Here is a 21283-nt window from a genome sequence, read left to right as displayed (position 1 = left end):
CCCTGTCAGATTGAACTTGTTCCAAAGAGCGATCTCAAATTCCACGCCATATCTCAGATGAGAGCCCGGCGTAAGCGCAAACCCCACATCGATGTATCAAAGGAAGTGCCCAACGTACTACTTCGGACAACTTGTATGTAATCGGCCACATATGTATTCTACGCACATCCCTTACAACTCTCACAAGACGGCCTCTCGCACTCCATCCACCTCTCCGTCCCTGGCCAAACGAGCTTCCCAACCACCGTCTCCAGCTGCCGAACCTGCTCGACCGACAAATTCCAACATTCCACGAATTTTAAGGTTTCAATCTTCGCGCCTAGCTTCTCGCGCCCCTTGACGAACGCCAATAAGTGGTCGAATCGGACCTGCTCGCGTTTGTCGTGGGGACAGGCCGAAGGTGATTCAAAGGCTATCCTTTCGAAGGAGATGCTCTTCAATTTCGGAAGGAGTTCGAGAATCCCGTCGTTGAAGCCATCCGCAACTTCGGCGGTATGGTCCCCTATTGGGTTTATAATCCATGTCCCAGGTTCGCGAACGAAAAGGTCGTCGACTACTGGGAACATGCGAAGCGCTTCGTAGATGTCTATGAAGTCGTTGCACCAGTCTCTAAAGGATAAAGAAACGATGTTGAATGGAAGCATTGCGTCGAGGAGGGGCCCAGTTCCGCTTTGACCATAGTACTGAGGGACCTCGTAGCATAGATTTCTGTTGGGGAGTGGAAGGGAGAAATCGATGCGTTCGGGCCATGCGTAGAACTCCGCCTCAGGTTCACCCTCTTCTCTCTCTTCCGGACTGGAGAAGATTTCGAGGCTGCGCGATCTAGGGCGTGTCAGTCCGGTGGTAGTCGACTCTGTTATCCGTCGAGGTATGATCGAGATGTGGTGGGCCACTGGCATATCGTCGTCTTCCCTCTCTTCGTAACAGCTGATACGCGCGGCGGCCGTTTCAGGGATTAGCACGCATTGCAAAAACTGGTGGCATTCACGGAAGCGACCGGTCAGTTTCAAGGACTGCAGGCGATTCAAGCGAACCGTCCGGTTCGCCAGGAGCAGGTTGGGTATGACAGTGTCGATCTCCAAGTCCACCAACTGCGCCATATTGTCGAGGGCACCGAGGAGATCATCCGCAGAAAATCGGCGCATATGTTTGTCCCGGTGTTTGATATGGAACGTCGTCAAATTGCGTAGCAAAGGGGAGTCCCACCCGATATGGCAGTTGGTAAGTTTGATGGTGCGCAACTGGGGCATGCGTTTCGAAGGGATACCCCAAAGATAGGGAAGATTGGTCGAGAACTGGTTGGTATCATACGTGCTTCCGGACAGGTTGGTGAGACAAAGGGAGCGGAGCTTCGGGGCCGAGCGCGGTAGCTCCCTGACGTAGTCGTCCAAAGTGTCCAGGGGTTTCCGGATATCGAGGGATTCGATGCTTCTGATACGTGCACAGACGGTCTGCCAAGTTGCCTCTTGTGCTTTCCAAGCGCGGAGCGTTGTTGGAACGTGAGGGTTGCCCAGGCAGACCGTCACCGGGGCTGATTTAGATCGTTCGAAGAGGATAGAAGTAAGGTCGCGTGGGTCATCAACGATATGTGTCCACAACTCTGGTTGATTCGTTGCGACATCCCTCCAACGCCGACAAACGAGGGCGACCCGGATGATAGGGACATAGTCTTCAGGTTTGCAAGCAATCCGAACATTGTGGAAAATACGCTGGAGAACCTCATTGGGAAGTCGGAAGGCAGGAAGGAGGTCGTTTCTTTGCGTCCTGAGAATGCTCGCCTGGATTCGTTTCTTATTTGCCGCTACTTCGAGATCTTTGGCTTCGCTCTCCACTGTCGCAATCCTCCGCTCCAGCTGATCCATTGCGGTCGAGGTGAGATCCATTTCTATGGTGATTTAACATCAGGTACCTCCTTAAACGTCATTACCTATGAGGTTATTTGCTCACCTTGAAACGAACTGGTCACCGACAAGGTTGCAACAAGATTGAAAAGTAATTTCCCGCCCGTATTTGGCCCGTATGTCCCCGCCATACTATGTGATGGCGGATCAAAATCCCATGCGCCTAGATTCCAACTTCAAGCTTGAAATAGCTTGAGCTTGAAGTCCGCCAAATTCCCCAATTATAAATATGTGCATCAGATTCGGATCCAGCTATTCGTACAACATCAGAGGTGACCGTGCACAGAGTGTATATACGACTACTGAATCGTACCCTCACTGCGGCGCTGGCGACAGTCCTTACACTTCGTGCACAGCATAGGCTCCAACCACTGCTCCGTCCCTGACCAGATGACCTTCCCAACCGCCGTCTTAAGCTTTTCCACCTGCTCAACCGACAAATTCCAGCAATCCAAGAACTGAATCGTTTCGATCTTCGCGCCCAGTTTTTCCCGTCCATCGACAAGATCCCACAACTGTTGAAATCCGATATGTTGGCGTGTGTCGTAGGCCTGGGGGCAGCAATAGAGCGAAGGATTCTTGAAGACGAGTTTTCCGAAGGTGATGTTCTTCAATTTCGGAAGCGTTTCGAAAACTCCATTGTTCCTCTCTCCCAAGACCTCGGTGGTGTGTTCCTGGACCACGTTCATGGTGAATAATATCGTAGGCTCGGTTACGAAAAGGTCTTCCACTGCTTCAAAATCATCCAACACGTTGCCTATCTCTGCAAAGTCGCTCCGCCACTCTTTGAGGGATAAGGAAACGATATTGGCCAGGTCAAGCGAGCGGAGGAGCGGATAGGTCCCGGTCATACCAAAGTGCTGGGGAACCTCGTAGCATAGATGCCTGTTCGGGAGTGGAAGTGAGAAATCGATACGCTCTGGCCATGCATAATACTCCGCCTTTGGTTCACCCTCTTCGTTCATCTCCCAACCCGAAAAGATTTCAAGGCTCCGCAATTTCGGGCGCGTGAAACGGACAGTAGTTGGCGATGAGCGCGAAGTCGAAGCGGAGGGTGACCCTGTCAGTCGTTGAGGTACAAGCGAGATGTTCGCCGTTACGCCGACGTCTGTCTCTTCGTAGCAACAGACTCGCACGACGGTTGTTTCGGGGATTAGGATGCGTTCCAAAAATTGATGACATTCGTTGAAGCGACCGGTGATCTTCAAGGACTCAAGGCAGTTCAAGGCGACCATCCTGTTTCTCGTCTTGGGGTGCAGCAAGGAGGGTAGGGTGATGTCAATGTTGAGATCAGCCAGTTGTTTCATTCCTTCTAGAGCATCGAGGAACGCCGCTGGGCACACCCGATCAGCATTGGCGACTCGATTTGCGATATGGAACACCGTCAAATTGCGTAGCAATAGGCAGTTCCAGCCGATACCGCAGTTTACGAGTTTGAGGCTTCGTAGCTGTGGCATTTTCTTCAAGCTTTCACGTTCCTGGAATGGCAATTCTGTTGACTCTGCGGGCGCGGATGTGGTATCGGAAAGATTGGTGAGAGAAAGGGCTTGAAGGATTGGGATAGTTTTGGGCCATAAATGATGGACGTAGTCGACCAGAAAGTCCCAGGGTCTCGCAATGTCAAGTGATTCCACCCTGTCAATACGTTCACGGACGGCCTTCCAGATGGCCCTCTCTGCTAGATAAGCGGGACGCCTTCTTGGAGGGGGATTCCGAAGACCCACTGTCAACCGGGACGATTTTGAGCGCTCCAAGAGAATGGGGACGAAATCCCGTGGATCATCTGTGATGTGTGACCACAACTCTCGCTGGTTCGTGGCAACGTCCCTCCAATGGCGGCAGACGAGGGTGACAGAGATGATTGGGCCATAGTCCGCGGGTTCGCAAGCGGCTCGAATATTTTGGAAAATACGCTGCAGAACTTCGTTGGGGAGTTGGAAGATAGGAAGAAGGCAGTTTAATTGGCTCTTGATGTGACTTGCATGAGTTCGTTTCTTCATATCCTGGTCTTCAAGAGCCTTGGCTTCACCCTCTAACGTGGCGATCCTGCGCTCCAGCTCATCCCTTGCCGCTGAGACAGGATCCATTTCTCTGTGAGGAATGTCTAGATTTTAGAAAGACCTTTATGAATCGGGAATTACAGACGGACAACTGGCCTAGAAATCCAGATTATGGTAGATGTGGTGGAAAGTTGAACATCGTCGTGTCGTGTCAAATTGAAAGCCCGTGTTTCCCTCGGCCCGCCGTCTTGATGGCGGATCAAAACCATGGTCAGAACCAATTGTCAGTGTACGAAAGGAACGTTAACACGGCCACATATTGTTCAACAGAAATACAGATTCAAATTGGTCCGTTACTTCTCAGCTTCCAATGGCATCATTCGTCTCGACAGATAGACCAATGCGCGGTAACCAATCTTCTTCAGTGCTTATTATACATAGCCAGTAGTAATATGACTTCGCAAAGGCTGAAAACATAGCATCGAGTCCACTTCTACAAGAGTCACAAACTGCAAATCCAACCGTATCGCCGCCAAAGTCCTTCGCCCCTCCTCCAGCGCGTCCTCGCCCAACCCTGCCTCAGTATCTCGAGGTTTCGGGAGGTACATCACCACCCCTTCACGACCAACCGACAAGCTGGTCGCAAGTTTCCTCGCCCACTCGACAACGGGTCCGGTTGAGGGCGAGGCGCACACGATAATGCGCAGGCTGTCCGGAAGTGTGAAAGGCTCTGAAAGAGCGTCCGGGTTGACCTCTTGCAGGTGTAGTCGGTCGATTGGGTAGGTAGGAAGGACGAGGCGGGAGAACGGCCAATTGGCACTTTCCAACGACAGCGTCAACCCTTGTGGGCTCGATCTCATAAGGAATGTTTCGAGGTGAGTGGGGAGATCTTCTCGGGGCTCGAAGATGAAGGAGGCCAAACGGAGGAGTTGGAGGGAAGGGAGTGTCAAGGCGGCCAGGAGGGTTTCGGCGGACCTTTGTCGAATGAGGACCAATCGTTTGAGGGAGAGGTGGGTGGTCGGCGTGATCTGGTTATCGCCATACGAGGAAAGGCTGTTGCAGGAGGACAAAATGAGCTCCTCGAGGGCCTGAAGCCCTGCGATGAATATGGCGAATCCTTTGATGGAACCGTAAATACCAGTCAACTCCAACGAAGTAAGGGTGGGATGACTGAAGGGAATCGTGTCACGGTCAAATCGAAATATGTCTTGCGTCATGGAGATACTTTCAAGCGACGGGAACGTGGTGCTCATTCGGAGGAGTTGCTGTTCGTTGACAACGGAAAGGTTCAACGATAGGTTCTTCACAGTTTTCCAGACGTCCTTGTCGTTCAATACTGTGTCGATGTTCTCCGAGATACCGAACAAAATAGCACCAGGGAAGGTGAGCGTTTTCCAATTAAAGTCGGACTGTGAAAGGAATGCGACGACATCGGCGAGCTTCAAGACGTTGCGGTAGTGCTTCCTCGTTATGATCAGCTCCAGCCCTTGCTCACTCCCCGCGTGTGAGAACCACCAGGTCACCTTCTGCGCGAAGTCTGCCACTCCATCCGCCGAGGTTTCGAACCTGTCCCAAAAATTGATGTTGATCTTAAGGGATCGCCAAAAGTCCGAGTTGGAGTCGCCTGTTTCCTTCCATTGGCGGCAAACGGAGCGAAGCTGGAACAGATTGGTGCGCCTCTCATTGGACCACGCTGTCTTGTTGTGATGGAGAACAACGCGCATGATAATCGCGAGGAGTTCTGGTGGAAGAAGGTGGATGGGTGCCAGTGTCGATTTTCGCTGCAGCCTGTGATCCACGGCAGGTAGTTGAACCCCTTGGTCCTGGGAGGGACGGCCGTGGTCCGTCAATCTGGTAGAGGTATCGCTGGACATCGACAGGGGGAGATGGAGGAGCGGGAGAAGGCTGTGTGTGCGCGTGTTGACTGCGTTCCAGAAGGGGGCCGGAGTTTGAAGGTTAATTGGAGTCGTGGAGGATGCTTGTGCAATCCGAGAAGCCCGTAGGATCCAGAAGAGAAATAGAGGCGGAGTCTAGCTTCAAACTTCAAGGGCCGGCGTTGGACGGTTTATTCCACACTTTACGCTGGTAGTCGAGAAGGATAGGGATGAAATCAGTGAGAGCATAGTCGGGCCAGAAGGTATCCGTGAAATGAATCTGGGTGTCTTCACAGCACTGTAAACCGGGTCAGACTCCGTGGGATGGACGATGGGCTGATTTGCGTACCTGCCACAACAGAAAATCGCTCAGCCGCTTCACCCCGCTCGTTCGAATGAGGATGTCCAAAGGAGGACTATTTCCGAGTGTAGTCATCAGGTTGGATTCTATGTCGTCTTCAGTGACCACGCTGACGCAAATTAATTAGCAACGCCTTCACTACCTTGAACTGGTGCTCACCAATCCCCTTCCATCGCTTTCTGCACAGACAGCTGCACGGCGGTGGTAATTTCATCTCGAGACCCGTAGGGCATGCAGACGTTCAGAATAGCACTGAATGACTGTTGTCAGAGATAGAACCTGAGCCAACAATCAACACATACCGTTTGTTATTGCGCGTCATATCTTCAGCTTTGGCGATAGCTGCCCTCACGGGCTCTGGCAAGAGCTCCTTCCTACCGAGGACGTTCAACCGTACACCATACTTGTCCAAAAGGTCGCTTTCAGGTGTTATCAGTTGAAGAAAGCGCAACCAACACATTCAATTACTCACCCATGTTCACACAATTCCACAAGCTTAGTCTCAGCCAAATGCATCAAAGCATCGACTTCCTCTGGAGACCGTTTAAAATTGTCGATAGCGAAGGCGTAAACGGTGACACAGCTGACACCCAGGTATAAGCACACTTCCAAGACCTGAATTAAACCATTAGAAACCGCGAAAAACAACTGAACGACTTCGTCTGCCACGTACCCGCTTCAGCGCGACGAATCCCTCCGAATGCCCCTGTGGTATTTCTTTTTGGTGTTTCCTGGCGTATCGGCGGTTGCCGTCCATAACGAAGGCTACATGCTTGGGAACAGGACCGGCCGCCAGGATCTTAATGATAATGTCCTGTCCGTATTTCGCGATTGCTTGTTGAATCCAGGTGAACATGGTGGTCGCGGTCAGAGAGAACTTGGAAATTGCCGTCGGCCTGGCTTGAACTTCGTGCCTACCGAAAAGGAGACACGATCATTGATGGATTGATGGTAGCCTCTGAACAGTCAATGATCCTGTGTAATCTTTGAACGCCTCGTGGGGTTGACAATATCAAGTGCGATTGAAGGGGAGCTGTTGGAACATTGACCTTCAAGGTTCGATAACGCAATGATACATTCAATGAGAGGAGACTTGGACTACTACTACAAATACATTCTACTAGGTACAGACAGAACAGAGAAGAGAGATTGAGAGCGTATGGTATGTACCATCCGTTGAGTTTCCGTACAAATACAGGGTATCATCATCAGGATTTTTTGAGTTGAGAACTTTCCGTCACTCCGACCGTTGAACTCCGTACAGACAACTTCCTTCGCGTCCTAGTATCATACCGGAGGATAATTTAAAGGCTTTAAATTAGACGTAAATCCTGACGGCCCCCATATCGAAGAAGGCTTTCTCGAATGCTCCAGGGTTGTTGTTCACATAATCTGTAAAAATCGACAATGGTTTAGCGTGCATCTCGGGGGGCCAAAACGGTCGCAGAAACACATGGAATTCTCGAAACTCACCGACACAGGTACCAGGGCACCCAGACTGGCTGAAGACGTTGCCTGCCCAGTCGCCGCAGAGCGTGATGTTGATGATGATGTTGTTGGCTGAAAAGTGCCGGGTGATGTCGCATTGGGTGTTGGGGAAGTAGGCTGTTGGTGTGCCCTGCGGTCATCATTGAAAAGTCAGCGAATGAAGGGCCAATATTATAGCAAAACGGTAGTACGCACCCAAGAATCAGTGTTAATCTGGCCCCTCCCATGCCTCACATCCTCAGGAACGGAACCGCTGTTTCGAGGCCAGAACCAGACTTTGATAAAAGCGTCGGTACGTTCCATCGCGTACCATCCTCCGCCGTTACGGTTGAACTCTGGTCCGTAGCTGTTGGAAGAGGGGAACTTGACGCCGCAGCCGGCGTTGCTGTTGATGAAGGCGTTGCAGTCCAGTTGGCCGGCGGTGCTGTATGTATAATGGGCAGCGAGGAAAAAGAGGGAAGGGGTGGATGGTCAGTTCGAATTTATAAAATATGGATACGGTGAGGGAGGGAGGAGCGTATACGTACCCAGTCATAGGCCTCCCCGAACTTGGCATCGAGCATCCCGGACCGGTGTGGAGTGTGGCCGCATTGGGCGCTTGGTCGTTCACGCCTTCAACAATGTCCACTTCACCCTGTCGTCGGACAAAGCGGTTAGCGATTGTGAATTTCAATTCCAGGAAAAGACCTTGAAGCATTGTGTGTACTCACCCCGTATGGCCAGTTGGATACTGCGGTTTCCCAAATTGCGGGCCATGTCCTAGTGATCGAGTACCGTCGGTTAGTTGAACACTCGATGATGGATAGTGGTGTGAACGTACCCGCATCCTTGAGGCATATGATGGACATCGAATCTGAAAGATAACGGAGATTAGATCAGGCGGATCACAAGTGGCACGGAAAGGGATGGAGCGAAAAGGGGAAAGCGGTGAAATGATCTCTGGCCGTCCGGAGAAGGAGATTCGTTGAATCTCGGGTGGTACGGAGCGGATAAACACAGCACAAAGATAACGAAGGTACGAAGCCAAGAATAAACACAACCGGAAAAACGAAAAAAGGTTATTTTTAAAACTCGGAGAAAGTAGCGAGGATGTCGTGGTGTCCCGTCGAAACCAGTGGAGTCCACACACACCCGGGGTACGCACGAGCGTCGACAACGGAGGAGGAGAAAGGCAACGGAGAAGCAGGAGAAGTAGAAGGACTTCGACCCGGTGGCAGTATATACATATGTATATACCACCGCGCGTGGAGAAACGTGGGGTAAATAGTAAAGCGGGTGCGCGTGGAATGAGGTAGAGGGAACGCGACGAAGAATGATGTTCTACTAATGAATATCGCGTCGCGGCGCGTGAAAAGGCTCCACAGAAGACAGCAGAAGGTGGAGGAAGCGGAGAGAAAGAGTCGAGAGTCTAGACTCGGTGCAGAGCACAGAAAGAGAAACACGAGCACGGTTATTCCACCGGGATATCCGAAGGACATCGAAGTTCGAGAGCGTACCAAAAAAGGGGTGCAGAGAATAGACGGGGAATCCCCGAGACTAGTAGTTAAGGAAACTCCAAAAACGTTACGAGAACCGTGAAACGCGAAGCGCGAAGCGACGACGCGTTGAAACAAGAACGTTAACTGGATGGAAAAATACTCACACAGCAACATGCCGGGTGTACGCCCGCTTGCTCTGGATGCGCACCGAGTTGCGGCCGGGCCCGCTGGGGCTGAGGAGGCTGCGCGAGTCGGTGCGGAGGATGAAGCGGTTGCCGGAGGCGTAGGTGAGGTTGAGGTTGAGGGAGGTGCCTTGGTCGACGTAGCGGCTATAGGGTCAGGGATGAACGTGAGTCCGGGACGTTTGTCAAGAGGGTACTGGAAAAGGGAAGTGGGGACGAGAAGAGAAAAGAGACATACACTCGACCATGAGTAGGATCAGAAATAGCCTGCCAATCAAATGCGCTATAGAACCCTTCACCGACGATGTTCTCAGCGATGGAGTAGGGCGCTGCCTGGACTGCTGGTAGCAGATTCACCAAAGGCTGGAGGAGGGCGAGGAGGAGGAGGGACGTGAGGGATTTCATTGTTAGTAGTAGACGAAGCGAGAAGGTTAATGAAGAGGATGTGGGTTGGCGACTACGAGAGGAAAGTCGCGTTGCGATAATAATGCAAGGCGATGCAAGGGAAGGCAAGGGAAGGGAGGGGCTGAGATGTTCGTTCCCGAGGGGTCGATGGAAACAGGTCGTCAAGAGCCCAACCGTATTTATACCCAAACCCAGATACATACAGAACCTAAAAACCGGTTGTTAACCTTCCTAGTAATCCGATAATCCGAACACGTACACAGTCAAGCATTCCACGAAGGAACCATCGCGTCACCGTATGATACATACTATGAAAGAAATCACGCACGCGAGAGAAAAACTTTATCGTGGACTCGGGCCTGACCAAGCATTGAGCAGCCCCGCATCCATTTTCGCGATTTCCATATCCGTTTTTGCGGGTTGGGAAAAGGGGAAGAAGGAACCGCATGGGTTGAACCATTCATACAACCCATCTAGAACTTAGAACCCTTGTCGGCTCTCTCAGGGACGCTACTGCCGTCGCTGCCTGTTGCATCATACCCTATCATACCACCTGCTACAGCCTACCACAGGTCGAAAAGAAGACTCTTGAAGACTGAAGCCTTGGAGGTGCCTTCGCGGCAATCACCATCCACTACTGCACCGTGACTCACGCACACCCGCGTGAATCTTTGGTTTCAATAGAGTTGGGTTCGGAGAAGGAGAAGAGCATGCTGCGTTGGGTGATTGGTCCAATAGGGTTGAAGCGCCGAGGTTTGGAGAATAGTGGTGAGAATTGGAGGTTCGGATGGCGGAACGGGTTGGTCATCAGAGTGCTTGTGTGGTTTTTGGAAGGTGCCGGTAGTTCTTGGGAGGAGGGAGGAACTGAAGGAAGTCGGAAAGAAGAGTTGTATGAGAGAGGACCATTAGGAAGGAAGTGTCGCAATGAACGAGCGCGAGCATGAACCATGGCCCGGGTGACGGACAGCATACAGAATTGACTGACGGGGACAGATTCATTGCGGTTCGGGGGATGGATAGCACGGTAGGTGCCGGCACCAGGGATCAGGTGGTCGTTGGTCACTAGGGCCTACAGAACTGTCGATTTTTGTCCCATGTAACTTAATGTAAGTATCCCATTCTGTCGCGTATTGGTCTTGGTCTTGAGCTTGGTCGTGGGGCTTCGGATTGGGTTTAGGTTCGGCTGCGACGGCATTTGGTCGTTAGGTCCGAACTGAGATGTGCTTCGGGACGGAAGGAGAAAGAGTGTCGAGTGTGAATGTATGCCTGAAATGGTGTATGCGGGGAATGCGGGGAAAAAAGATATCAGCGTGTAACGTGGAATTCAAGTGTAATCAGCGAGATCAATGAGTGAATGAACGAGTGGATGAACAAATGAATGAATGAATGGAAGTATATAACCGGAGTAAAGGAAAGAGCTATAACCCGGAGCAAACGAGCAAAAATAGCGAATGAAAAGTATAAATGGAGTGGATCATATGTTTCGAGTGGAGCATCATTCACCAACTTGGCTACTTACCAGCGTGGACGTCGTCGGTAATGGGAAATCAAGGTAGATTTTCTTCCCCATGATTCTATAAAAATGCATTACAATGCAATGTTATCGATTGATTTGAAGAAGGATTAGTAGTTTCTACATACATTCACGGTGGAAGAAGCACGACAGGCTCTACTTCCGTGGCGACGATAATGCGTTTAGGAAGTGTGGGCCTAGCCGAAGAAATCCGGTGGAATAGGTTCGGAGGGAGGACGAGTGGATAGATAGCGAATTCATCGTCGCCTATCCTTACCTCCTTGAGAGCCGGTCGAAGGGTGGATGGGGGTTCCCGTTGAGACGCCCCTCTAGTGTACGGTGCGACCTATGAGAATGGGTCAATATAGGTGAAACGGGGAGAAGGGTGTAGGATGCGCGAGCGTTGGAATTTATCCCACCTCGCCTGTTCGTGTGATCAGAAGTGCCTGGGTTGAATGGGCTTCAGTATTACTCGATCTGGTGTGGCTCGAGTCGCCACATGACGACCCTCAGCGTGCTACGTGGTCGCCAGACTTGGTGAAGCAAGGTAAACTGCTTAAGCAGAACAGAAGTGCTTATCGGACTGAAGGAGAAAGAACGAAAGAATTTGGACGCGGAAACACGAGGGTCGGTATGCAGCTCGATGCCGTTTGACCCGTCTACATTTAGTTCTGCAAGCGACGCAAAGGCAATGTGGAAAAGGGGATTTAGCTGCAGGTTTTGCCGAGCTTGAACCTTCCGTTTTGTGGACGTACTTACCGGAATGGGAGAGAGAAGCAGTTGTTCGAAGTCGACTGTGTTGGTAGACCTGAGGTCCGTTGCTAGCCCTGTCGTGTTCAACGTGGATTTGGACATTTGGGATCACGAAAACATCGTAGGAAGTTCACATACTATATGAGTGAATAAGTGCTTGGCTTGGGTCGTAAGCATTTATGTAGTCGTCCGGTATGAGCGAGGACGTGGAGACCAAGAGGCGGCAGATTCACCGATCCACGCCATAGGTTCTCGAATGATGGCAATCACAATTCCGCTGTTCGTATCAGCATGGATCACGAACTGAACGTCGGCAGAGTACGAGGGAGGCTCTCCAGACAGCTACATGGAGGGCTGTACTCGTCGTCTGCGCTCGGTGAGCCCTGGAACGAGTCACCATGATGAAGGAAACACTCCACTCGATGAAAAAGGGCCCTAGGACAATCTTCCACCCCCAACTCAGACTCGACAGTCAAGCCTGCCGCCGTGGCAATCAGAGTAGTTATCCCCATTTTGGGGGGGAGGGGGGGGGACCTCCTCCGTGAGAAACCATGGCCTGGATCGGGGAATCTGACGCCTCTTGGTGGAGACCGGAGGTAAGCACCGTCCATGCAACCCGTCACCGTTACCGTCCCCAGTTTGGGAAAAGTTCCTATAAAAGGAGGGGTCCTACTTATGTAGTTCCGATCATGTAGCCCATTTTGAAGTTGATTAGCGTGCGGGGTTGAATTGGATGTCTGTCGCCAGGTACTTAAGAAGTGCTGGTGTATTCAGAAGAGTTAGATTACAGGTAGGTTTAGATATCGCTGAGTGTAGCCACGAGAAATGTTCGACGCCGTCGGAGGTGTCCCTATAAAGCCTATTACACAGATCTGGCTGGCGAGGGGAGAATGATTTGTAGACGCCACGAGCCGTAAGTGCCCAGAGCGTATCTCGGGAGTACTGAGCTGGGAGAGTTCAGCGTTCCTTGTCTGGACGGTGCATGCTGATGATTGTCGCCGTCGCGCCGCCCAGCGAGGTCGTCGTTGGTGGAGGAGAAGAAAGAGACGCACAGACCAAGCCGGGTCGCGGCTCCGGGTAGGCGGTACTGGGCGGGCCGAAAATACAATGGGTTGTTGTGGTTTATTTGTGGGTGATCGTTGAGGCCGTGCAACTCGGCGTGGGCTGTTGCAGAGCTCCTTGCGGTGCACGCCCTCTCGACGACTGCGGACGACGACGACGACAAGACCCGGGCCACGAGGACATACGCACGGACAGGGACAGGCTGATACAGCACCACAGCTTGACCTCGACTAGACAGGACCAGGAACACGGCCGGTGCTGGGAAAACGATTTGGTGCCGTCGACGATAGCGCACGGTTGTATTGGTTGGGACGAGTGAATACATTGTGCGTACATACTATACTCCATATCAACGATTCCGTCAATAGAAGGGACTTGTTGGTCCTCGGTTCGCTAGTGGCTCTAGCGCCAGCTTCTTTTCCCGGGCGTCGTGGACAAGGAACCTGTCCTGACAGATGTTTACTCACAACAACCCTGCTTTTTAGATTTCGGCCCCTTCCTTTCTTCCTCCGCTCTCCCGGCGACTACAACGACGACGACGGGTAGAACGACCAACCGTCAACGCGGGCACGGAACCAAACGAATTTCGGCGTCGATCACACCACTTCCCTTCTAAATCTATTACGGATTTCATACAATCCCGCGACGCGAAATAGAATACATACGCCGTAAGTTTCCTATCCTGCATTATTAGAAAACCAAAATTGACAACCGTGGCGCAGAGCTTGGAACAAGAACATGACCGATGACTCGCTCACCACAACCCCGCGCAGAAGCGCCCGCTTCACACCATCTTCATCAGCCTCGGGACCCTCGCAGAACCTGCGCAAACGAGCCCGCCCGTCGACTGACCAGAACACATTCAACAAGTACGCCGCTACGACCACTTCCCCGCTGAGGGCCTCGTACACGAGGGCAGAGAAGCGGAGACGGATTGAGGAAGCTGCTGATCCCAAGGGCAAGGGCAAAGCGATTGCACCCCCGGAACCTGCCCCACGAGCCAACCACCGCAAACGCAAATCCCTGAGTGCACTGGACGACGATGTCGTGCTCAAAAAGCCGCAGGTCGACGAGGACGAGCCGCCGCAGCCAGTGACCGTCGGGCGTCGGGTCAAGAAGAAGCGGAAAAGTGCAGAGGTGGAAGACACGACAGTGCGTACTTGTTTTCTCTGCATTTTATCTATCTTGATGTGTGTTCCTCATAGCGCAAAACCCGTTCGACATCGTCCAAATCGCCAGAATCGGTGTCTCCTCGCAAGCGGACGAGGGGAAGGGCGACGCAGCCGCCGACGACGGACACATCGATCTCGAGAAGGTTTACTCGCAGCACACTGACTTCTTCCAATGTGCAACCTACGACTAATCCTCCCCCGCCTCAAAATCCGACTCCACAGCCATCAACTCACATGCCACCACCATCGCCAACTCTATCCATGATGTCCTCTTTATCGAGTCTACCACCCAGTCCGGTGACTTCGCCTACCCAGACACGACTACCAGCGCTACCCCTACCCACCACATCGCCTATCATAGAGAACCCAAGTGCGGTCATCCATCGGCAAACGGCCGCTGTTGCGCCTAAGCGGATAACCCGCCATTCTCAACGCATAAAACTAACCTTGGACGTTTCGGATCTCAACTCGACAGACGACACTGCCAATGGGGGACGGTCAAGAGCAGGAAGCCCGACTCCAAGTCTACGCGAACGCTCACCATTGGCTACCGTCCCGCCAAAGACGGTTTTGTCTGCCTCGGAGTCTCCTGAAGCTGAGGACCGGGAGGGGGAGACTCCTGCAGCTCCGAAGCCGCGATCTTCGACGGCGAGGAAGAGGAGGGGGGCGGCGGCTGGTACTGGCCCGCGGAGGAGGTCGAGCCGGCTGAGTGGCGGGGTGTTGGAGAGCCCTCCCGAGCCTCCAGCACCTGTGCCGTCGACCTCCTCACCGATGTCCAGCCCTCTTACCCCCGTGGCGTCATCTGTTCAGCCTACACCGGCGCCTGCGGCCTCTTCACCGACACCGACGCCCGCTGGATCCCCCTCGAAGCCTTCCCCTCTCCGCTCACCCGCTACACTCCCCCCTTCCGGATCTATCCCCCCACTTTCACTATCCCTCGCGCAACTCTCACCCCCACAGTCGAGAGAGCGGCAGCATAGCCACGGGCCGGGAGGGAGGTCCAGTCCTCTCTCCCCTCTTGCACCTCCACTACCCCTCCACAGGGATACCAACACCAATAACAGAAACGCAGATTCCGAACCAAGCGGTTCTACTACCAGTGCAAGACCACAACCATCCTCCACGCCGAAGAGCTCGAATCAAAGCGAGAACACTAAGCAGGGACAAGGGACTGTGACTGCCCCCTCGAGTCCAACTCGATCGGCGCAGATGGGGCTTGAGAGGGTGGATTTTGGGACGATTAATGTGAATGCTAGATTGCCCTCGCTAAGTTCGATTCCGGCACTCAATTTGGGACCTGCTGGGGGGAACAACCACAGCAACGGTGGAGGAAGCAATGGAACGACGACGGCGGCTTCGGCGAAGACAAGTCCTACGATGAAACCTGTTACGCCTGGGTCTGTGCTTTTGAGCACTACTGCGACTGCGAGCCCGCCTTCATCTCAAGTTTCGCCGGCCCTTCCTCCGGTTGGGAGTGTGGGCACGGTTGAATCACTTCCCAATCCCCCTACGCCCCAATTCTTGCCGTCGTCTTCTGTGCTTTTGGCGCCTGCGCTGTCTGTGGAGGGCGCTGGCGTTGATGTAGAGGGTGGGTCTCAGGATGGGTCTCAACTGACACAGGTTGACCCGAGCGGGGAAGGGTCTGGTCCTACTTCGACGACGACGAGTGGGAATGCGGGTGGAGAGGTTGTTCTTTCAGTGCATGATGCTACGACTGCCTTTGGACCTGCATCTTCAGCACTATCTTCATCACCACCCCACCCTCCGACGTCTTCCCCTTCTTCCTCTTCTTCGCCCCTTCCAGGACCCACCACTCTCGAACCTGCTGCCACCACTACCACCACCTCGGGGTCGTCGGGCCTCATCCAGATTCAAGTCCAGCAAAATGTGGATAATTATCCACCGCCTGTGATTCAGATTGAGGAGAGGCCTGCCTCGCCTGTGCCCATCTCGCATGTGAATCCGCAGCAGGTTTATGGATTTGGTGGGGGACAACAGCAACAGGCTCAGCAACATCAGCAGCAGCAACAGCAACAGCAGAGGCAACAGGAGCAGGAGGTTGCGTCGTCGATGTTGATGCAGGGCCAGCAAGGAGAGGCTTCGGGCCTTGGGATGCAGGCTCAGGATGCTACACCGGGCGTGCATGGCGTTCAAGGTCAGATTCAAGGTAAGCATTATCTATTCTGCACAAGGGCATGGTACTAACTCTCCATTCAGATGGGAGTAACCATAGTGTTGGTGGTGCTGGTGTTCAGCCCCCGATGCAACAGCCCCAACCACAGCATGCGCAACCGCAACCTCAGCATGTTCAGCCTCAGCCTCAGCACGCTCCCCCGCCCCCGCAGGTGTACCACCCTGTTTGGGAGGAACCGCCCCGTTTGGATTCGGAGAAGAATTTGTGGAGGTTGGCGTGTAAGATTCGGGTTTGGGATTTGTGAGTTCTTTTTCTCTCTTTCCTTTCCCTCTTTGTCTCTGTTTTAAGAAATTCTATTGGATGTGATGTGATACTTACTGACAACGTAAAAACGTTTCAGACGACGCCGGTACTCACTTGAAACCATTCGGTCGCTCGTTACGCAAGAGGCGCATGAGTACTATGAGAAGCATGGGTTTCCTTTGGGGTATTTTGGGTCTTCGACTTCAGGGTCGTCGTCATCGAGGCCGGGTTCGCCTTCGGCTTCGAGGACGCCGATTGTGTATGGTGGACAGCCTATTGCTTCTACCTCTACATCTACCTCCGCTGCTGCCGGACCGTCGAATTCCAGTGCTGCTGGTCCCTCAGGCTTAGCCTCCGGTTCGTCATCGCCGTTAACCTCGAGTTCGTCGGCAACAACTACTGGAGCTGCACCTGGCGTTGGTGTCAGAGTCAACCCTGCACTAGCCCAAGCTGAGAGCGCGACGAGTACGCCGAGCAGTAGTCCGACTTCTCCGATCCATTTTATGGATGAGCCGGTGTATGATTGGGAGATTAATAGTAGTGATGATGAGGGGGGTGGGTATTCTGGAGGTGGGGAGGGGGTGTATGACGATGATGAGGAGGAGGGGGAGGATGGGGATGGGGAGGAGTATGAGGATGGGGAAGATGATGATGACGAGGAGGATTATGAGTTTATTGATGAGGAGATGATGAGGGGTGTTGGTGGGGATTTGGATGTTGGGAAAGATGAGGAGGGGGAAGGGGAGAAAGAGGAGGGGGAGGGTGTTGTGGATTTGAAAGGAAAGGGCAAGGCGAAGGCTAAATGGAAAGCGCGAGAGGAAGAGAAGGAGGGAGAGAAGGAGGGAGAGGGAGAGGGGAAGACCAAGCCCAAGGGTGTTGGGAAGAGGCGGCGTCGTGTGGCCGGGAAGGGGTCGGTGGGCAAGGGAGGTGTGCAAAGGAGGAGGGCGTCTTCTGCTCCTGCTGCTGCTTCTTCGTCTCCAGCGGCCTCCACATCGTCAGCGACTCCTTCCACCCCTTCATCGTCTTCAACAACTCCTTCCGCCCCTTCATCATCGCTGGCTGCGGAGGTCCAGCCCGATCCCGAAGCGGAGGAGATGGATGTGGACGTGGACATTGACATGGAAGGTGACTCGCTCGATTCTGAAGATTTCGAAGACGACGAAGAGTACGAAGATGATTCGACGCTGAGTCCGACCACGCCTCGAGGTGACGGCAAGGGAGCTACGACTGCCAATGGCGGTGGTGGTCCCGACGACATCGATGTCGACCTTGACGAGGAGGAAGAGAGACGCCGGGATCTGGACGAAGCCCTTGCTGATCCTTCGTTCAACCTAGAACTCAGTTCGCCTACGGCTACGAGTCCTGGCAGTCCTACAAACCGGGAGAGGAGTTTGTCGCCTGGCTCGCCTGCTGCGTCTGGTGCGCAGCCGCTTCCGAACCCTGGCGGTGTGTTTAATGCGTTTTATGTTCCGCCTCCTCCCCCGCCGCCGCCTTCGAGGAGGGCGGTTTCGCCGGGGATTTATGCTGGGGCGTTGGAGCTTGGGCAGGGTGGTGAGGTGCAGCAGGATGGAGCGGGTCAGGGGTTGGGTGAGGCGGGGATGATTGGGGCTGCTGCGTATGGTGCGGCGGCTGGTGGTCAACCGCTTGGTGACGCCCAGACGACTCAAGTTCAGCCCCCTCAAGCACAGAACGTCCCGCAGCAGCCCGTTATTCCTACGACTACTACGCCTCCTCCTCCGACGCCAACCACGACGGTTCCAGCAGCGACGCCGCTGCAGGTTACGTTGCAGATGCCGATGTCGCCGATTTTGGAGTTGCCGCCTCCGAGGTTGAGTACTGTGCCTGTGTGGGCGTTGAGGAGTATGGATATGATGGTTGGTGGGAGTATGGGAAGGGGGACGCCTGTTGATCGGGAGAGGAAGGATCAGTGGGCGAAGGCTAGTCCGTTGAGGAGGAGTGTGAGTGTTGGTGTTGGGGGTGCGAGTGGTGAGCGCGGGGAAGGAGGAGGCATGGGTGAAGGACAGGGACAGGCGCCAGATGCGTCGAGCGGTGGTGCGTTGAAGAAGGAAGGAGATGAGGATCGGAAGCCTGTTCTTAGGCTGTCTATGCCTGGTGAGGATATGAGCATGGGCGGTGGTGGGACAGGTGGTGGAGGTGCTGGATCTGGCCTTGGTGGTCCTGGTACCGGTGGGAATGGGGGTGCTGGATCGGCGTCTTCTGGGATGGATTCGACCCCGCCTACTACGACCGCTCCTTCGCCGAATCTGAGTTCGTCTACTCATTCGAAGATGGAGGAAGCGGGGTTTGAGCCGAACGAAGCTGATTGGGACGCGTTTTGGCGAGTTTGGCTGTTCCGACTGGAGGTGCTGGTAATGGTGCTGGGAATGGAGGAGCGGGAGGGTCGACGATGGGTGGTGGTGCTGGTGGTGGCTCGAGTGCGGNTTCGTCGTCGGCGTCGTGTTCGGCGTCGGTGGGGTCTGCGTACCGGGATGCGAATGCGAATGCGCAACAGGGACATCCCCCTCCTTATACCCCCAGCTCGAATTCGCTTTCGTTGATTCATCAGCAAGTTCAACGACAGCAGCAGCAGCAGCAGCAACCGGCGTTTGGGATGTTTGTTAATATGAATTTGACGAATATGTTTAATATGGGTGGGATGGGCGGGGGGATGGTTGGGCATCATCATCATCATCAACCTCAACAACAACACGGTCATCACCCTCATGGACATCATGGACATCAGCATCCTCAGCATTCGCAACATGGTTCGACGCCTTCGACTCCCGCTGCGACGATGATGAACTTTTTGCCTGCGATGGGTGGGGGTGTGGGAATGGGCGTGGGGAATGGTATGGGTGGCGGGATGGGCATGGGTGCTGGTATGGGCATGGGTGGTGTTGGGATGGGCATGGGTGGTTTAGCTGGTATTGCGGCGCTTTCAAACCCGCTTGCGATCGGTGGGACTGCTGCCAGTCCTGCTGCTCATGCTCAGATGGGTAACTCACAAATGGGCGGGGCCCAGATCGGTGGTGCGCAAATGGGCAACGCCCAAATGTCACCCACCCACGCTGGCAACGGCAATAACTCCCCTCCGCCGATGATGAATATGAACATGTTTGGGATGGGGTTTGGGGGGAGTGTGCAGGTGGGGAGTTTGCAGCTTGGGTTGACTGTGAGTTTGCAGGCGCCGCCTGGGGTGAATCATAATGCGTGGTTTGGGTCTCCGCCGTCCAGTCCGACTATGATGGCTACCACTTCCGGTGGTGATGGTGTCGTTGGTGGTGGAGACCAGGGCCAGCAACAGCTCTCGGTTGCTGGGGGAGGCCCGCAGATGCAGGGTCAAGGACAAGGGCAGGGGCAGGGCCAAGCACCGGTTAGTCCCTCGAGTACGAATACGAAATTGACGCTGATGACCCCGACGCCGATCAACCAGATGAACCTTGATTTTGATATTGGGATGGGGAATGGAGATTCGATGTTTGGACTTGGGTCTGGTGGGCAGATGATGCAGGGTGCCACTAGTGCTTGTGGTTCTGGCGGTGGTGGAGGTGTGATGGGTATGGGTATGGGCATGGGCATGGGATACCCGCATGGGATGGGCATGGGTGCTGCGATGGGGATGGGGAACGGGTTGGCGATGGGTGGTGGTGGCGGTGGGATGAGGGATGCGATGGGCATGGGAGTGGGCATGGGTATGGGTGTTGGTGTGGGCATGATGAACCAACAGGGGGCGAATCCGAGGGGTGTTAATCCCAACTCGAGTGGAGCGGGGAATGGGACTGGAACTGGCGCGGGTGAAGGAGGGAATAATCCGACTTCGCCTACGCAGCCGACTAGCAGTACCCCCAATACGTTGAGCTTTGCTCTTGGATAGACGTGTGTCGTCGTCATTTTTTGTCTATTTTTCTTTTGCTTGGATATCGCTCTCACCTTGGTCTTTTTTTGGTTTCGGTTATGCGCTCGGTCGGTTTTATGCTATTTATTATCTCCAGTTGGGGTGTTTGATATCACTCTTTCATCTTCTTATCGCTACCCGCCATCGTGCTACCCTGGTGCTATATTTGCTTGCTATCCGCTAGTATTACTACTACCTGGAGTTATATGTTTTCGATTTCTTCATCCGTGTCTATGTCCAATTATATGTTCTCAAGGGTTTTTACTATATCTACTACTATACTGTTTTTCCCCCCTTTTTTAAAAAAAGAGACGCTGGTTACTGGTTAGAATTGTAACATTAGAATCTTGTGATTTTTTTACTATACCTCTACTATGGCTCACCAGTACATCGAATCCACCACTGAATCGAATTTTGATTGCAAAATCGTAACCATTCATCAATTCGATCACTAATTTCGCCGATGGCACTACAAATTACTGATGCCCCCGCCTTCCTTCAAACCATCCTACCTCCAAATCCCATCCGTTTTCTTCAAAAAAAAGTGCACCATCTTCATTTAGTAGTCATCTGGAATCGTCGTTCCAATTTTCAGGTCGATTGGGCCAGTGGAAGACGAGATTCAATTCAGTGGTGGATTCGATGTACTGGTGAGCCATAGTACTCCCTCGTTGCTTGGGGGCAGCCGTTGAGTGATACGTAGAGTACGTTTGGTTTTACTGGTGGTCATGTAGAGAGGTAGAGTGTAGTGTGGTGGTTCGA

At 53.3% G+C, this 21283-nt stretch overlaps 8 protein-coding genes across 8 annotated transcripts; 2 read left to right on the top strand and 6 right to left on the bottom strand.

The window, feature by feature from the left end:
* Positions 1-158: 158 nt before the first annotated feature.
* Positions 159-1862, bottom strand: CC1G_04055 (hypothetical protein; the record flags this gene model as incomplete). Its single annotated transcript, XM_001836690.1, has 1 exon — positions 159-1862. The coding sequence occupies one exon, from the start codon at positions 1860-1862 to the stop codon at positions 159-161; it is 1704 nt and encodes a 567-aa protein (XP_001836742.1).
* A 338-nt stretch (positions 1863-2200) lies between these two features.
* Positions 2201-4069, bottom strand: CC1G_04054 (hypothetical protein; the record flags this gene model as incomplete). The annotated part of the gene is made up of 2 exons (XM_001836689.2): positions 4051-4069; positions 2201-3992 (listed from the first exon to the last, which is right to left on the bottom strand). The coding sequence occupies exon 2, from the start codon at positions 3986-3988 to the stop codon at positions 2201-2203; it is 1788 nt and encodes a 595-aa protein (XP_001836741.1). The 5' UTR covers positions 3989-3992; positions 4051-4069.
* Positions 4070-4332: 263 nt separating this feature from the next.
* Positions 4333-5775, bottom strand: CC1G_04053 (hypothetical protein; the record flags this gene model as incomplete). Its single annotated transcript, XM_001836688.1, has 1 exon — positions 4333-5775. The coding sequence occupies one exon, from the start codon at positions 5773-5775 to the stop codon at positions 4333-4335; it is 1443 nt and encodes a 480-aa protein (XP_001836740.1).
* A 169-nt stretch (positions 5776-5944) lies between these two features.
* On the bottom strand, positions 5945-6992 carry CC1G_04052 (undecaprenyl pyrophosphate synthetase; the record flags this gene model as incomplete). The annotated part of the gene is made up of 6 exons (XM_001836687.1): positions 5945-6073; positions 6125-6245; positions 6296-6388; positions 6439-6555; positions 6609-6751; positions 6810-6992. The coding sequence occupies 6 exons, from the start codon at positions 6990-6992 to the stop codon at positions 5945-5947; spliced, it is 786 nt and encodes a 261-aa protein (XP_001836739.1).
* Positions 6993-7193: 201 nt separating this feature from the next.
* Positions 7194-9689, bottom strand: CC1G_04051 (glycosyl hydrolase family 16; the record flags this gene model as incomplete). Its single annotated transcript, XM_001836686.2, has 9 exons — positions 7194-7528; positions 7610-7754; positions 7820-8048; positions 8152-8258; positions 8335-8383; positions 8445-8477; positions 8756-8944; positions 9267-9431; positions 9523-9689. The coding sequence occupies 9 exons, from the start codon at positions 9687-9689 to the stop codon at positions 7455-7457; spliced, it is 1158 nt and encodes a 385-aa protein (XP_001836738.2). The 3' UTR covers positions 7194-7454.
* A 649-nt stretch (positions 9690-10338) lies between these two features.
* CC1G_04050 (hypothetical protein) lies at positions 10339-12057 on the bottom strand (the record flags this gene model as incomplete). The annotated part of the gene is made up of 3 exons (XM_001836685.2): positions 10339-10758; positions 11480-11548; positions 11962-12057. The coding sequence occupies 3 exons, from the start codon at positions 12055-12057 to the stop codon at positions 10339-10341; spliced, it is 585 nt and encodes a 194-aa protein (XP_001836737.2).
* A 1698-nt stretch (positions 12058-13755) lies between these two features.
* On the top strand, positions 13756-15169 carry CC1G_04049 (hypothetical protein; the record flags this gene model as incomplete). The annotated part of the gene is made up of 4 exons (XM_001836684.2): positions 13756-14173; positions 14223-14363; positions 14412-14559; positions 14815-15169. The coding sequence occupies 4 exons, from the start codon at positions 13756-13758 to the stop codon at positions 15167-15169; spliced, it is 1062 nt and encodes a 353-aa protein (XP_001836736.2).
* Positions 15170-19441: 4272 nt separating this feature from the next.
* CC1G_08119 (hypothetical protein) lies at positions 19442-20909 on the top strand (the record flags this gene model as incomplete). Its single annotated transcript, XM_001836682.2, has 2 exons — positions 19442-19999; positions 20060-20909. 2 exons carry the CDS (start codon positions 19442-19444, stop codon positions 20498-20500), a joined length of 999 nt encoding a protein of 332 aa, XP_001836734.2. The 3' UTR covers positions 20501-20909.
* Between the last annotated feature and the right edge of the window lie 374 nt (positions 20910-21283).

This window comes from Coprinopsis cinerea (genome assembly GCF_000182895.1).
Source record: "Coprinopsis cinerea okayama7#130 chromosome 4 map unlocalized cont3.4, whole genome shotgun sequence".
NCBI classification, from domain to species: Eukaryota; Fungi; Basidiomycota; class Agaricomycetes; order Agaricales; family Psathyrellaceae; genus Coprinopsis; species Coprinopsis cinerea.
This window is presented reverse-complemented; position numbering and strand designations above follow the sequence as displayed.